This window comes from Anarhichas minor, unplaced genomic scaffold (genome assembly GCF_050575085.1).
Source record: "Anarhichas minor isolate MPS153535 unplaced genomic scaffold, ASM5057508v1 ptg000066l, whole genome shotgun sequence".
NCBI lineage: Eukaryota > Metazoa > Chordata > Actinopteri > Perciformes > Anarhichadidae > Anarhichas > Anarhichas minor.
Genome location: NW_027466512.1, coordinates 40,688 through 58,009, shown reverse-complemented (window position 1 = coordinate 58,009; position 17,322 = coordinate 40,688). Strand labels below are relative to the sequence as shown.

The 17,322-nt window shown below is 43.4% G+C and overlaps 2 protein-coding genes across 5 annotated transcripts in view; one reads left to right on the top strand and one right to left on the bottom strand.

Moving 5' to 3' along the window:
* Positions 1-10,901, top strand: part of nudt17 (nudix (nucleoside diphosphate linked moiety X)-type motif 17) — a 30,230-nt gene extending 19,329 nt beyond the window's left edge. For 3 of the 4 annotated variants that reach the window (XR_012947676.1, XR_012947675.1, XR_012947674.1), the window contains one exon: positions 299-10,901. The gene's annotated coding sequence lies outside the window, so the exon portion shown is untranslated. The remainder of the gene's footprint in view (positions 1-298) is intronic. The other variant, XR_012947677.1, reaches the window with a different exon arrangement.
* The window catches only part of tg (thyroglobulin), a 40,912-nt gene continuing 25,319 nt past the window's right edge, over positions 1,730-17,322 (bottom strand). The window contains exons 32-49 of the mRNA XM_076078391.1: positions 17,107-17,283; positions 16,708-16,822; positions 16,495-16,574; positions 15,936-16,082; positions 15,783-15,848; positions 14,801-14,935; positions 14,534-14,719; positions 14,247-14,451; positions 13,324-13,411; positions 12,553-12,703; positions 12,268-12,467; positions 11,481-11,660; positions 3,981-4,118; positions 3,333-3,520; positions 3,023-3,127; positions 2,669-2,809; positions 2,380-2,561; positions 1,730-1,963 (exon numbers count right to left, since the gene is read on the bottom strand). Of these exons, the coding sequence (XP_075934506.1) occupies positions 1,863-1,963; positions 2,380-2,561; positions 2,669-2,809; positions 3,023-3,127; positions 3,333-3,520; positions 3,981-4,118; positions 11,481-11,660; positions 12,268-12,467; positions 12,553-12,703; positions 13,324-13,411; positions 14,247-14,451; positions 14,534-14,719; positions 14,801-14,935; positions 15,783-15,848; positions 15,936-16,082; positions 16,495-16,574; positions 16,708-16,822; positions 17,107-17,283 (2,585 nt within the window). The 3' untranslated portion in view covers positions 1,730-1,862. The remainder of the gene's footprint in view (positions 1,964-2,379; positions 2,562-2,668; positions 2,810-3,022; positions 3,128-3,332; positions 3,521-3,980; positions 4,119-11,480; positions 11,661-12,267; positions 12,468-12,552; positions 12,704-13,323; positions 13,412-14,246; positions 14,452-14,533; positions 14,720-14,800; positions 14,936-15,782; positions 15,849-15,935; positions 16,083-16,494; positions 16,575-16,707; positions 16,823-17,106; positions 17,284-17,322) is intronic.

Genomic DNA, 17,322 nt, shown 5'->3' with positions numbered 1-17,322 from the left:
TAATCTGCTTTTAGTCTGTTTGAACCTAACGTCCTCAAAGGAGACACTCTTTATAGATTGAACAATCTATCAGTTAATCTACGAATGAATCAATAGATTAATGAATAATTAATAAAAGAATAACTCATAGCAGCCGTAACAAGATCTGAAACACTTACTGAACCTCTCAGCCTTCTTCCTCTGATCTCTTTCACCTTATTTTAAATTCTACTTTGAGCCTCAGTGAAACAAAGATTGAGTATTAAAGTATTAAAAAAAGCCTCAGGTGAGCTAAGAGTGTTCTTTTCTTTTACCTGAGGCGGTGACGGCGACAGCGATCCAGAGAGCGAGCAGCGTCTCCATCTTTCTGCAGGAAATCCAAAACAGTTTGTGACAAAGATCTCAGTGTGAGCGGCTTCTGGAGTCTGTTTCCATCCAGAGAAAGAGTCCTTTATACAGTCCTTTATACTGCTCCCTCACCTGTGTGCAGGAGGGAGGAGGAGCCTGGCACACTCCCATCATGCCAAGCAAATAAGGAGCTCCACTCTGTGGTCACAGTTTGAGGTACCGTCTTTAATATTTCCGTTATTATTTTGTGGTTTGTTTGTCATACATTTAGATGATATGAAGGGGGGCGGGGCTAAACTGAGACAAAGCCCCACGGCATCACAGCAGTGATGTCACGTTGTACTCCAGGACACCGTGACATCACTGCTGGGCGGGGTCAGAGAACCACTGATGTTAACTTGAAACAACTTTAAACTTTATTGAGTTTTAACGAATTATTTTGAACACAAGTTGTTAAGTTGCTCTTCTTCTTTTCTTTTGTATGAAATGATTAAAGATCCACCGTCAGAGGAAGTTAACTTAAGTAAAAGAAGCTGCGTCTCACTTTTAAAGTTTACTCGACCGAAAACAAAGATTTGAGAGAAAATCCAAAGAATAAGATAAATGGAAGTGTTGGAAAGGAAGGATCTTGAGTTCCAGTGGAGTCCAGATGCTGGTGGATCAAATGTCACAGTTTAGTATGCCATAAAAAAAATCTCTAAAAGTCATAAGCTAGTATATCATAAAAAGTTATGGTATAGTATGTCATAGAATATCTATAAAAAAGTCAGAGTAAAGTTTGTTGAAGAATATTTTTTAATTGTCATGGTATAGTTTGTCATTAAAAAGTCATTGAAAATGTCAAAAAATGTATCATAAATAGTCATGGCACAATATGTCGAAAACATTCATAGTATAACTTCATACTATATTGTGTTAAAAAAAGTAATTTTATACTATTTCAACATTTAAACAAAACTCATAGTACAGTATTTTGAAAAAGTCGAGACTGTCGTGAGAGTGACAGCATCCGGAAGTCATAAAAATTCTTTTTATTTTCATATGTTGAAAACGGAATATGCATCGGCAGGAAAGAATACCTGGCAACAAAAAATGCCCAAAAGAATAGAAGCATCAAAACAGTTGTAGCATTAAAGCATGGTGGAACGACTTAACTAGCTAGCAAGCTAATTCCACCATTAATGCTACACTGGTCACTCATCTGTGAGCATCGAGCTACGTAACACAAAGCTATGCAAAAACAGAAAGGTGTTTTAATTCATTTTAATTATATATATATAATTTCTTTAAATGTTTTGTGTTTAAAAATCTTAATTTGTAAAGTACATAAAACTACAAGTAGAATGTGGCATGAAAAGAAATACAAATAGTACAAATAGAGTAAATAATGAACTGTAGAGAGTTTAAGAGTTTAAAATGATTTTTTATTGATTGAGACAGCAGTCGTTTTATTTCTTCACTGTTTGGGATCAAAATGAATCTGGAAGCAGGAAACTGTGATGTCACACGGAGGACGGGATGATGATGTCATTAGTTTAGTTGTAGGTGTCTTTCTCAGTCTGTGATTGGCTGGATGGTGCAGCCAGTGGGAGCTCAGGGGTCAACTCAGGCTGGATAGGCTCCGCCCCCGACACACCTGGGTAAAAAAAAGACAGTTTTTAGACCCTGAAACGCAAACAACAAACATGAACACAGCGATGATCGGTTTGAACTATTCTAGATTTAATATATTATTAATAGTAAAGATCTTCATAATAATAAAGACTTATTCTCTCAGGGATCCCACTCTCTGAATTAAACTGCTCCATCATTATTGTTCGTCTTTGAGCGTAAAAACGAGGTGCTTGGAATACTTGAAAACTCGCATCAGTCTAGGCAAAAATATCTATCTGATATGATTTGACGGGCTCGGGTCAGATAAAAGGGCTCGATAGCGCCCCCTATTGAGTAGCCCCCATTGGTGCCGGGAGGAGAGCTGGCAGGAGCTCCGGGGACTAGCTAACTAGCTCTTGCAGATTAAAGTAGTCGAGTCCAGAAGAGTCCTCCTCTCACCGCTCAGACTGGTCAGTCTGGTTCCTAGTTGGCTCCAGAAGGAGCAGGAGCTCTGACTCAGACCCTGATGCTGTTGGAGGGCGGGGCTTAGCTCCAGGTAGGTGGGCGGGGCCTCAGAGGACAGGACCTGCTGCCAACGGGGCAGAACTGACTCCGCCCACACACGTGACGGGTTTGGGTTCCTGAGGGAAAATAACTTTTAAAAATTAACTTTATTATCTAACAACGGTTATGCAAATATATCAAGTGTTCATCCAATGATAGTTAATTAAACAAGTGTTAGTCTGACCCGCTCTTGATGAAGCTGGAGACGTAGGTCATCATGGCCAGAGAGAGGCGTCGGTCAGAGGAGGTGAAACGCTGTGAGCTCATTGGATGATGAGGCGTCCCAAACACAAACTGAACGTCCAGAGGAACAGACACATCGGCCCTGAAACACAGGAAACAACCAATCAATATCTTTGATCGGCTCAGATGACGACACAGTTGCAGAGTCAAAGTGAAGCTACAGAAGGGAAAATACCAAGTTATGGAAAAACACAGTTATCAAGTAAAAGGGCGAGTTATGCTAACATTAGCAAGTGAGCTAACCAAACTGTAGTTAGCTAATGTTAGCATTAGCATGTGTGTAAACAGTCGGCACCTGTTGTGAGAGCTGGTGGCAGGTTGGTGGTACAGGAAGACGTTAGCTTTGCTGTTAGCCCAGTGGCTAGCCATCTGCAGACTGGGACAGATGATGAACAGATCTCTGCAACACAAACAAACAAAACTGTTTCTTTTCTGTCACTTTAAACTAACCAGCAGCCGGAAACCAAACATCTTCACTTCTGTGACTCGAAACTGTGTTTCCTGAAAGTCGTCATCAGACGTGTGGTCAGATATTTAACCTGTATTTCAATAACGTTAGCGGTTAGCTTGTTTGTGTTAGCTTGTTTTCTGAGTTTGTATGTGACCTGGTGGCGTTGTTGAGCGCTCTGGAGAACAGGTTGTATCCGGCGGGGGAGGGGCCATGATCCAGAGAGTAGAACCAGGCCGCCGCCTCCTTCAGCAGGTCACTTCCTGTCACGCCGCCCAGCGAGCGACTCAGAGCCTCGTAAAACGCCGTCTTACCGTCGGCTCGACCCTGAAGGGCCTCAAAGTCCTGGAGACACGAGTAAACAAACACAACATGTAACTATGGGACAAATGTGTATTTGTAGAGGAATGTGGCACAACTTTAGATATATATTTGAATTGAATATTGTGAAATACATTTTCTTTACTCTTCTAGAAGTTCTTTGTGATTATTTTACGTTCACTGTTTTGATGTTTTTGTTCAACGTGACGCACGAATGAGGTTCAAACAAAGTCACTAAAGTATCTTAATTCATCTTTTACAGATCTTCACTTCTTCTTAAACACTCACACTGATGAGTCACAGATTATTATGTTACTGTTCTCAATGTTGTTATTAGATTCAGGAAACACATTTGTCATAACTTCCACATTAAGAGCCGAATATTTTGCCTACATTTTCCACAAATCTCCTCATAATGTGACGTCACTGCTCTTTGAGATCTTCCTTCACACGTTTTAGTTGTTTTTTCTGTGTAACCTCTGACCTTTATCCTGCGAGCTCGGCTGATCAGACCGTCGTGTTCGGACGTTCCCAGCATGAGGTCGACTCTGTGGAGAGACGACCGAGAGACGGACTGACGGACCGGAGACCAGGACTGGAACGGACCGCTGACCGCCAACAGCTGCAACACACACACACACACACACACACAATAAACCGTTTATCAGCCAGAAGCTTAAACCGTCATGATCATCAGACTTTCATCTTTCAGACGTTCCTTGAACGCATCATGTGTGACGAATGCTGAAACATGTGAATAGTTTAATATTCACGTAATATAATATATATATATATATATATTCACGTTGTTGGGATCTGGCCCTAGTCTAGAAGCACCCATGCTCCTTCCGGTCATACAACGTCTGATGGAAAACTCCAAGATGAATGACTACACCTCCCAGCACAGCAGAAACCTGATGCTGGTCCCTCATTGGCCAAGAAAGGGCCCCCCACTGGTTGTGCCACCTGGTTTATAAGCCTGAGCACAGCTAGAATTATCTCTCTTCCGTCCAGACACCGCTGGTGTAAGGAGATCCACAAGGCTCTCTTCACCCCGGACTCGTCCAGGGGACAAGAAGATCCACGAGGAACCGCGGCCTCTCAAATCCTATCAGGTCACATGTAACATTCGCTGGTCGAACAGACTGTGTTTTATTTTGAGTTTTGGATCCTGTAGTGCGAGAACGGATAACTCCTATGCCCCGTTCTCCCACCCTTTTTTGTGTACACACCGCCGGCAGAAGGTAACAATCGTTCCTCGCCGAAGATTTCCGGGAAGGACGACCCAAACCTCGTCCCTCAGCCGAAGTTAAAAAGCCCCTCTCTGCAGCGAGGAGGCCGAGTCTGCGCCAGCCAGCCCCGAGGCCGCGCCACCGAGAGCCAGCGGCTACTCGAGGACCGACTGATCCCCACCACGGGAAACGTACCCTACCGAACAAAGCTTCTACAAGTAAGAGTTACTGGTATCTGGGCCTAGCTTAGCTTAGCATTAGCTTAATTTAGCCTATTCGTTATGTCGTTGTTATTCCTGTATCTTGTTACGTTAAGTTACTGTCGTGTTATAACGTGTTATTGCGCAAGCATCGCGGACCACGGAGTCCCGTTATATTGTGTATTTCCTGCTATAACTGTTTGCATTAGATCCGTCGCTGCTAGTGGATGTGGAGGTTGTGATTTTATCATTTCAAAGACCAAAACCACGGTGGCGGAGCCTCGTCTCGCCGACCGAGTTTCGGGGTGATAAGAGGGCAATACTCGCATCTCACCGCAGTGATGAAGATCTGTTTGTTTTGGGGATTCTTTTATTTTGTTTTTGGTTTTATTCTCTCTTCTTTAAATCGGCTCTGTGAGTGAGATCTAGAACCGCAACTATCACCGCAAAAGCGTGACCGGTCGGTTCAGAATCCGACCGCAGAGTTTACGAGTGATCAGCTGTTCCTCACATTCTCACTGCAGCGCCGAGCACCGCATTCGGAGCTCTCGCTCCCTCTCTCCCTCTTCCTACTAACCCGCACACACATAGTTGGATTCACTGATTTTGGGTGAACCTCTCAGACACGTGGTCGCGTAATCTATTGTCCCAACCCACATTGTGCGCCGTCCCACGTGGTTACACGTAGCCACCTCTCAGCTATCTTGTCGCGGGTCAATAGACTCCGCCATCTTTGCTTGTAGGCTCACACGCCCCTTTTTAGGTTACGTACCATCACTGTTTGAGTAGGCCCCCCCCCCTTTGTTTCCACACACACACACACACACTCACACCTGTACATATATCTATACACATATCCTTACCCCACTTTATTCATTTGACTTTAGGTATTAGACATATAATTGTATGATAGTGTTTGTTGATTTTGATATTACTTGATTTGATCATTTATTATTTTATTTAATAAACTCTGTTATATTTTAAAGAGCAGTCGTCTGTGATTACTTGTGCATATGTGTGTAATAATAACTGGATGTAGTGGCCTGTGCTCGAACTTAAACCTTCACTTTCACTCTGAATGTGTAATAGTACTCAGACTATTGACATTATGAGTGAACGCTAATTATGAGACTTAGTTTTATTGTTTGGTTATTGGTCCCTGTTCGCAGGGTGGTGCCCCGTTATTATTAATAATCATTAATAATTGTTACTGACATTAATAATTCTATTGATGTCAAGAATTTAGTTTCTTAGATGCTGATAAACCAAACACGCTCCTCTACGTTCCCAACATAATGGTGCCCCGTGTGAGGCTACGTTATTCCAGTTTTATTGCAGTATGTATGCACACTAATCCATAGTATACCTTCGAATCATTTTGAATAATTTTTGAATAATTAATTTTCCTTAGAAAGTTTAATTATAAATTTTTTTTGAATAATCCAAATTTCTGAAAATTATTTTCCAAAATAGTTTGATTTTTGATATTCAAAACATTTTCCTATTTTAATTTAGTTTTAATTTTGATTTTAATCTTAATTTTAATTAAATTTTCAATTTAAATTTCCTTTCTGAAATTTGTTACTTCTTTTCCTTTCCAGGTTAGATCATTCGTTACATTTCCTAAACTAACAGTCAGCTGTGTTTAGTAGATTTGATCGTTTATTTGTAAAACCAACACTTTGTTTTGTTTTTCTTAATCCCTCAAAGAAAAGTTACACACAGCTGTCACAGGCCAGAAGTGCTGAAACCACATTAGCATTTTCTACCTTTGAGTTGAAAAGCAGTAGTTAATACCTCAGAGCAACAGTAGAAATTGTAAGTCATAGAACTAGGCATTTCACTGTGCACCTCAGAGCAGTAATTGACGTCCAACAGTAGAAATTGTAAGTCACAGAACTAGGCATTTCACTGTGCGCCTGCATTAACCGTAAACACTAACCGTTTTTCTTACTAACAGTAGGGAATTCTAACCACTGTTGCCATTTACAAAGAAGTAAAATGGGCAGTCAAAAACCGTACAGGTTAAGAGCAGAAGCTCACCAGGAGCCAGACAACCCTGCACCACAAGATGCAGCTGCTGGTCTCCTCAAACTCGCCCTCTCTGATGACAGGAGAAGGGGGGAGTACTCCCAGGTCCTGAGTGACCTAAGTGGGTCCGAGCCCACTTCCACAGGCGAGCGAGACATTCCGCATATGTCAAGTGTACGCCTAGAACGAACGCCCTCTCCCACGCGGGGAGAGGTAGATCACCCTCCCCTTGATTTTAATAATTATGGCGATTCAGACGGTTTAGGCCCTCTCCGCGCGCAGGGCCTGCGCACCTATCACATAGAGTCCCGCACGAAGGACGTAGAGCGCTTCGATCCAAATATTCGCTACTCGAGTATTGATGACTGTCTCAGGGTCCAAATCAGGTAATGCCACCGCACTCGTCAGAAAACCCGACACCGACTCGCAGCCCACCTGACTAAGCCAAGTGACCTTCCCCTCTGCTGCTCAAGTCTACTTAGTAGGGTGGGGAAGAGAACTCGGCACACTCCCTGAAACGACCACTCCCAATTGCGCGCCCCCCCCCCCCCTGTTCTTTAACCTTCTTGGGCGACCTTGTTCACAAAGACAATGCCCGTTGTGTATATATATATTTCAGTCATACTGGGGGGCCATAACACACTTGCTCTACTCGATTCCAGGTCAGAAACGAACCTAATGTGTCCCCCCCACCTTTCGCATACACCTCTAGGGTACCACAACCTTAGAGGCCCTTCCAGCACCCTAGTTCGGAAAATCCTTTGTCAGCTAAGCCTTGTTTATCCTGCTCTGTCAGCGTGATCCACCTCCAGTTTGTTCAACGAAGCCACCGCCTTCTTTCAGCCGAGTCATCGCCCGGGCGTGTCAAGTCGCCAGTGCCGCAGGGGACAGAAGATGCCTAGTGCACGAGGTTTTTCTTCCAGCTCCTGCCCCGCTTTAGGGAACTGAACTTGATTTGCGCGGGGGACCTGTCTCCATCTCTAATTAGGGGGGAGGGGCGGGGGAAATGTCACCATTGCCGGCCACGACACACTACAGAATGAAGCCGTTCGCGACGCTTCCCTGAGTGCTGGCGGTGACGTGGTGATATGAGCCCTCGCCACTTGAACAGCTCGAGGGGGGAAGGCTCTGACAACAGAAACTTAGAGAGATGCACTTCGCAGGGAGTGCAACTCGCCAATCTAGCCAGTGTTGAAACCAACCAGAAAATCCGGCTTATCATTTCCTACTAACGTTTAACTGCATGCTTCAACTCACCCTGTAGGCATGCACTAACCGCTAACAAATCCAACTTCAACCAGAACAGTTACAGGACCTGAAAAACTTTCATTGTGACTGTAAACTTACGCTCCACTCTCATAAATAACCCTTTGCATGCTTTAGAGACTCTACCAGCAGTGACCAAAGAAGACATAACCTACGCAGTAGCAGTCAGATTTAAAGCAGGACCTCATCAGAGAAAAGCTCATCCGTTAACAGCCAACAGCGGAAAACCCCAGCCTAGCTGGTCACCCTAGACCGTGTTAACAAAATCCTTAAATCTGCTACCACTACTGTTATGCAACCCTCACAGGTACCTCTGGCCCATAGTCTTGGCAGCGCAATTCCAATAGCGATAGATCCTAAAACTTAGACATAGAACTCGCTCTAATTGTACCGATCAGAGAGAGATAAACGCACATATTATGTACAAATACATCCAGAAGCTACAGACCAGACTGGATTCCCTCCTATTCGTAACCCCACGTTTTAACCAAACTGCGACGGCTCCGCCGACGGACTCCAGTCCCGACTAGGAGTAGAACCAGTAACCACTGTTTCCCCCCTCACCTGCTTCTATTCTTTCTACTCTTCTCTCTTTTGTGTTTTGTTTTGTTTTATTTGGGTTGTTACTTTCTTTGACACTATACCGCAATGCTAGGATTATCACAAAATCATGATTAGCGATTGAATTATTTGGGAATAATGTTTTTGCTCACCTATGATTTGAATTGTGTATGATAGTAGATGTAGGTAGAGGTAGTTAAAGTCATCTGCCCAGATGCCACCCTAGTCATCAGCCCAGATACCAATGAACTCTGAATTCCAATGAACTCTGAACTCCAATGAACTCTGAACCCTATGAACTCTGAACTCCATGAACTCTATGAACACTGAACACTGACTGTTTTAACCACTGCTTTTGGTTCCCGGAATACTTGGACTGTCTAACCTCTTCAGGTTCCCGGAATACATGGACAGTGTGATACCACATGGATGCACGTGCCAGCCCTTGGTTTGCTCTAAAGACCGTGGCCAGCACCCCGCTCTTCAGACCAAAGGGGGGATGTTGGGATCTGGCCCTAGTCTAGAAGCACCCATGCTCCTTCCGGTCATACAACGTCTGATGGAAAACTCCAAGATGAATGACTACACCTCCCAGCACAGCAGAAACCTGATGCTGGTCCCTCATTGGCCAAGAAAGGGCCCCCCCACTGGTTGTGCCACCTGGTTTATAAGCCTGAGCACAGCTAGAATTCTTTCTCTTCCGTCCAGACACCGCTGGTGTAAGGAGATCCACAAGGCTCTCTTCACCCCGGACTCGTCCAGGGGACAAGAAGATCCACGAGGAACCGCGGCCTCTCAAATCCTATCAGGTCACATGTAACATTCGCTGGTCGAACAGACTGTGTTTTATTTTGAGTTTTGGATCCTGTAGTGCGAGAACGGATAACTCCTATGCCCCGTTCTCCCACCCTTTTTGTGTACACACCGCCGGCAGAAGGTAACAATCGTTCCTCGCCGAAGATTTCCGGGAAGGACGACCCAAACCTCGTCCCTCAGCCGAAGTTAAAAAGCCCCTCTCTGCAGCGAGGAGGCCGAGTCTGCGCCAGCCAGCCCCGAGGCCGCGCCACCGAGAGCCAGCGGCTACTCGAGGACCGAGTGATCCCCACCACGGGAAACGTACCCTACCGAACAAAGCTTCTACAAGTAAGAGTTACTGGTATCTGGGCCTAGCTTAGCTTAGCTTAGTATTAGCTTAATTTAGCCTATTCGTTATGTCGTTGTTATTCCTGTATCTTGTTACGTTAAGTTACGGTCGTGTTATAACGTGTTATTGCGCAAGCATCGCGGACCACGGAGTCCCGTTATATTGTGTATTTCCTGCTATAACTGTTTGCATTAGATCCGTCGCTGCTAGTGGATGTGGAGGTTGTGATTTTATCATTTCAAAGACCAAAACCACGGTGGCGGAGCCTCGTCTCGCCGACCGAGTTTCGGGGTGATAAGAGAGCAATACTCGCATCTCACCGCAGTGATAAAGATCTGTTTGTTTTGGGGATTCTTTTATTTTGTTTTTGGTTTTATTCTCTCTTCTTTAAATCGGCTCTGTGAGTGAGATCTAGAACCGCAACTATCACCGTACAAGCGTGACCGGTCGGTTCAGAATCCGACCGCAGAGTTTACGAGTGATCAGCTGTTCCTCACATTCTCACTGCAGCACCGAGCACCGCATTCGGAGCTCTCGCTCCCTCTCTCCCTCTTCCTACTAACCCGCACACACATAGTTGGATTCACTGATTTTGGGTGAACCTCTCAGACACGTGGTCGCGTAATCTATTGTCCCAACCCACATTGTGCGCCGTCCCACGTGGTTACACGTAGCCACCTCTCAGCTATCTTGTCGCGGGTCAATAGACTCCGCCATCTTTGCTTGTAGGCTCACACGCCCCTTTTTAGGTTACGTACCATCACTGTTTGAGTAGGCCCCCCCCCCTTTGTTTCCACACACACACACACACACTCACACCTGTACATATATCTATATACATATCCTTACCCCACTTTATTCATTTGACTTTAGGTATTAGACATATAATTGTATGATAATGTTTGTTGATTTTGATAGTACTTGATTTGATCATTTATTATTTTATTTAATAAACTCTGTTATATTTTAAAGAGCAGTCGTCTGTGATTACTTGTGCATATGTGTGTAATAATAACTGGATGTAGTGGCCTGTGCTCGAACTTAAACCTTCACTTTCACTCTGAATGTGTAATAGTACTCAGACTATTGACATTATGAGTGAACGCTAATTATGAGACTTAGTTTTATTGTTTGGTTATTGGTCCCTGTTCGCAGGGTGGTGCCCCGTTATTATTAATAATCATTAATAATTGTTACTGACATTAATAATTCTATTGATGTCAAGAATTTAGTTTCTTAGATGCTGATAAACCAAACACGCTCCTCTACGTTCCCAACAACGTAGTTTAATATAACAAGTAGAGACATTGGTAACACTTGTAGACACAAAATGTTGTATTTATAGATTCCAGTATTTTCAAATTTTTGTAAAATAAATTATCAAAAAAAAACAACTTGTGTTTTGTCTTGATGACATCATAACTGTGTTATTCTCTCTAAAGACATGTTCTAGTTCTCTCTACTTCTAGTCACGATGGTTCTGTTTCTATAGAGGAGCAGGACTTTTATTTTGAAGGGACGATAAAGAGTGTTCAGAGAGTTAAACCCACTTTAGTCTGAGCAGTGTTGAGCGTGAACGCCGGCGTCGCTCTGAGACAGTCGGCCATTTTGTTGTCATCGCTGAGGTCAGAGGTCACGCAGCTGAGCTCTTTGGCCAAATCGACCGCCTGACGTCTGGAGGAGGAGGAGGAGGAGGTCTGAAACAGTGACGGAGAAAACACAGAGCCGCCCTGCAGGAGACAACAACATACTATTATACTGTAATACATTCTAATTATATTATATATTATCATTCTAATTATATTATATATTATCATTCTAATTATATTATATATTATCATTCTAATTATATTATATATAATTAAACACATAAATGTGACGTCAATAAGTCAGATGTTTAAAGCAAAAGGTCTTAAATATATTTTCATGTTAAATTCTGTTACTGACGTCTTGTTGAGGAGGAAGAGCAGGAGAAAGTGAAGGATGAGGAGGAGAAGGAGGAGGAGGATTAGATAGAACAGGAGGATGAAGAAGAGCAGGAGGACAAGGAGGAAGATGAGGCGAGAGAAGAAGAGGAAGAGAAGGATGAAGTGAAGGAGCAGGAGGACAAGGAGGAAGATGAGTAGGAGAGAGAAGAGGAGGAGGAGGAGGAAGAGCGGGAGAAAGTGAAAGAGGAAGAGGAGAAGGAGGATTAGATAGAATAGGAGGATGAAGAAGAGCAGGAGAAAGTGAAGGAGGAGGAGGAGGAGGAGCAGATAGAAAAGGAGGATAAGGAGGAAGAGAAGGAGAGAGAAGAGGAGGAGGAGGATGAGGGAGAGGAGGAGGAGGAGTTCTCACCATCAGCATCATCCTCTGGAACGGAGGAGGGGAGGAAGAGGAGGAGAGGAGATGAAGGCTGGTGATGTCAGCGCCTCCTCGCTCAGACCCGAGCGTCACCGTTGTGTTGTCTCCGCCCACCAGAGCGATGTGGGCGTGAACCCAACGAAGCCCCGCCTCCTGGTCCGACAGCCCGTAGTCACCACGGAGACCAGACGACCCTGCAGGCAGAATATTACAATGACATCATCGCCATAGTAATAATAACGTTAATGTTGTTATGATATTTAATGTCACGATGTTCACCGTCGCTCAGGAATCCCAGCGCTGCGGTTCTGTAGCTGGCCGTTACCACCACGATATTACCCACAGCAGCGAGGGCGGAGCCATCCAACAGTCCTGGCTTCTGATTGGCCGAAGGGTTGAAGAAGAAAACCAGGACTGGGACAAGCCCCCTCTGACACACACACACACACACACACAAACACACACACACATACACGTTTACAGGTCAGCTGAGGTCCTTTAATTTGAATTAAAATCTTTTCTATTTCACTAAACTTTTGATGTGAATATTAAAAATGTTCATGGTGATTGAGTTACTTTAGTAATTAAAAATTGTACTCAAGTAAAAGTACAAAAGTATTAGCACCAAAATATACTTTAAGTACCAAAAGTAAAAGTATTCATTATGCAGAAATATATATATATATATACATATTAGTGTATTATAATTATTGATGCATTAATGTGTTCATCACTTTAAAGGTGAACCTATATATTACATCATACTTTATTAGTTGATTAATAATCTGAGTCTGTAAAGTAATCTGTTGAGTAGAAGTACTACGTAGGAGAAAATGGAAGTATTCCAGTTAAGTACAAGTATGTCACAGTTGTACTTCTACTTTCCAGTATTTGTGTTCGTGCTGTAAGACCTCAGTTTAAATCAATAATAACTACAGCTGAAGTTATTCGTTTATTAATCGATAAGTCGACAGACTTTTCTTCTGATGATTAAAAAACAAAACATCTGACTTCACTCAAACTGTCAATAAATAAATAAATAAATGTCACCAGAGCAGCAGGACTGAAGATGTTCAGGTAGAGACAATCTTCACTGGAGGAAGAAGACTCTTCATCACCTGGCTGGATACAACTGGGACTGAAGGACAGAGAGACAGAGAGAGACACAGAGAGTGAGAGAGAGAGAGAGAGAGACAGGGTGAGAGAGAGAGAGAGAGACAGGGTGAGAGAGAGAGAGAGAGAGAGAGAGAGAGAGAGAGAGAGAGAGAGAGAGAGACAGGGTGAGAGAGAGAGAGAGAGAGAGAGAGAGAGAGAGACACAGAGAGTGAGAGAGAGAGAGAGAGAGACAGGGTGAGAGAGAGAGAGAGAGACAGGGTGAGAGAGAGAGAGAGAGAGAGAGAGAGAGAGAGAGAGAGAGAGAGACAAAGTTGAAGAACAGCAACAAAGAACAATCATTTTTTAATCAGTGTATAATGATATGATATTATTATACTATTATATCTCTATATATTATATAATATCTATATATATATATATATATATACACATTATATAGTATATATATATTATATATATATAATGTATATATATATATATTATATATAATGTATATATATATTATATATATATATATATAATATATATATCTATATATTATATATAATATATATATGATATATATACTATATATATACACTGTATATATACATATATATATATATATATACATATACATATATATATACATATATATATATATGTATATATATATATATATATACATATATACATATATATATATATATATACATATACATATATATATACATATACATATATATATATATATATACATATACATATATATATACATATACATATATATATATATATACATATACATATATATATATATATATATATACATATATATATATATATATATATATGTATATATATATGTAGTAACTCACCGTGGTTTGGTGGCGTCCCAGCTTCCTGTCCAATTGGCCGGCTGAGCTGCTTTAAAACGGAGCGATCCTATTGGAGGACGAGCGTACGGGACCCCCAGGAACTGAACCACCGACTTCCTGTCTGAGCCCAGGGCCGTTTCCACGACAACGCCCTGCAGGGTCCCGTGACCCGGGACGGAGACGGACGGAACCGACGGCAACCGCTCTGAAGAGCAAAACAAACCCCCAAAAATGAAGTGACCTGCGATTGGCTGCTGATCGGTAGCTCTTCTCTGTGATTGGCTTACCCGTCCTCAGGTACACCTGGGGGGCGGGCTCTCTGATGACCAGTCTGCAGGAGGAGGAGGCGGGGCTGGACAAGCCGGGGGCGGAGCTTAACCCACAGGCCGTGGTGTCGGGGTAGAGGACGCAGCGGGTGGCGGACCCCGCCTCGCTGAGCGACACGGCAACGCAGGACTCCGCCTCCTGACAGGCTGTGAAACAGGAAGTAGAAGATGACGTCACAGTGACGAAGAGGAAACGACATTACTAAACTGTCTGTTAGCAGTGGTTACCATGGAGACACCAGTCCCTGGTCTTGTCCCCATCGGCGGCGATGTCACGGCTCACGTGGATGACATCATACGTGGAGACAGACGGGTCGACGAGGACTGATGAGTCAGTGAGGAGACGCCACCGGTCCAGAGACACTGAGACACAAATACTACAAGTATTGGTTATCAGTAACAGTAGTAGTTTATAAGTAGTACTGACAGTAGTACTGTTACTAGTTGGAGCTGTGGGCAGATGTAACAATCAGGAACAGTAGCAGTACTTGTACTTCATTCCTTATACATTTATTTATTATTAATAGTAGAGGTAGTACTTGTAACAATAATAGTTGCAGCTGTAGTACTGTAGTAATGGCGGTAAACATAGTAGCAGTAGTAATAGTAGTTTATTAGTAGTACTTGTAGCGTTAGTAGTAGCTATTGTAGTATTAGCAATAGTATTAGCAGTAGTAGTAGTTGTTGTTGTAGCCGCAGCACTAGTTGTAGCAGTAGTCGTAGTCGTAGTAGTAGTAGTAGTAGTAGTAGTAGTAGTAGTAGTAGTAGTAGTAGTAGTAGTAGTAGTAGTAGTAGTAGTAGTAGTAGTAGTAGTAGTAGTAGTAGTAGTAGTAGTAGTAGTAGTAGTAGTAGTAGTAGTAGTAGTAGTAGTAGTAGTAGTAGTAGTAGTAGTAGTAGTAGTAGTAGTAGTAGTAGTAGTAGTGCGATTGTGGCTAAGTGGATAGCAGGGCCGTCTTTCAATCAGCGGGTCGGTGGTTCGAACCCCGGCTCCGCTAGTTGCGTGTCGATGTGTCCTTGAGCAAGACACTTAACCCCAAAATTGCTCCCGTAGCTGTGCCTACGGTGTAGAAATGTCATAGACTCTGAATTGTAAGTCGCTTTGGATAAAAGCGTCTGCTAAATGACTGTAATGTAATGTAGTATTAGCAGTAGTAGCAGTATTAGCAGAAGTGATGATGGTAGTTGTAGATTTGTAGTTTTTCAGTCTGACCGTTGTTTGTGGTTGTTGGCAGGTTGAACGGAGGACAGAGCGCCGGAGAAGAACTCCACTGATTCACTGGAAACACAAACACGTCTGATCACACACTTCAACCGTATGTGTGTATTTATACATGCTCGTAGTGTGTGTACTTGTATTCAGTACCAGGTTTCTGGTACCAGCCGAAGGGGTCCGGTGTGGTCTTCACTGCAGACGGTGAGCAGTCCTGAGTCCTCCAGGTCGTCATGACGTCATCACCACAAGTCTGAACCCCGAGACTGATGAGAGACACACACACCACGTCCAGACCAGCTGAGACACACACACAGACACACAGAGACACACACACACACACAGACACACAGACAGAGACACACACACACACAGACACACAGAGACACAGAGACACACACACAGAGACACAGAGACACACACACACACACACACACACACAGAGACACACACACACAGAGACACAGAGATACACACACAGAGACACAGAGACACACACACACACACACACACACACAGAGACACACACACACAGAGACACAGAGATACACACACAGAGACACACGCACACACACACACACACACACAGACACACACCCAACATATTATATTTGTTTGTAATATTTACATTATTAAACTGTTATTTATTATGATGGGTTCAGTATTTCACAGAAATACATTTAATGTTAAAACCATTGGTTACCATGGTTACCTGGTGATTTGGTGTCCCGGACGAAGCCGATGCCACGGCAACAAGGATCCTCATCACAGCGCCGCTCACACTCCATGAACCTACACACACATACACACACACACACACGTGTGTGTGAGAGAGAGTGTGTGTGTGTAAGTGTGTCTCTGTGTCTGTGTGAGTGTGTGTGTGTGTCTCTGTGTGTGTGTGTGTGTGTGTGTGTGTGTGTGTTACCCCTCAGACAGTGGTGTGTTCTCTCTCAGACTGACTCGGCTACGTACGGAGTAAGAAACCATCTTCTGGAAGGAAACTCTCTCGTAGAAACTCTTCACCGGTCCAGACAGATCCACTGAAAACACACAGACAGAACCTGTTACATTCATGTTACATTCATTTCTCAGTTTGAACATCCTTGATTCCTTTCCTCAACTCCTCCTGTCTTAAGCTCCGTTCACACTGTGAGCGTGAACGGAGACGTTTGTATTCTCTGAAACACCAGAGAGAGAACAAACAAGATGAACTGTGAAGAATCACTCCTCAGACGAGCCTCCTCTCTCCTCGAGATGTATTTCAGGATTCGAGGAGAGAGGAGGCTCACGTTAGAGAGAGGAGGAGGAGGAGGAGAGAGTTTACCCTTCTTGCTGTAGGTGTTGTTGGCCGGTCTGTCCAGCAGGTGGCGACATGGTCTCCTCAGAGGTTTGTCGTACGCTCCACACACTCTGCTGTCTGAATACAACGAGCAGCTGAAGAAACCTGCTGAGTCGGCGTCTCTGAGGTCAGCGATGGAGCAGAGCTGCTCTACATCACAGCCTGAAAACACAAACACAGTATTATCTACTCGATATCTTC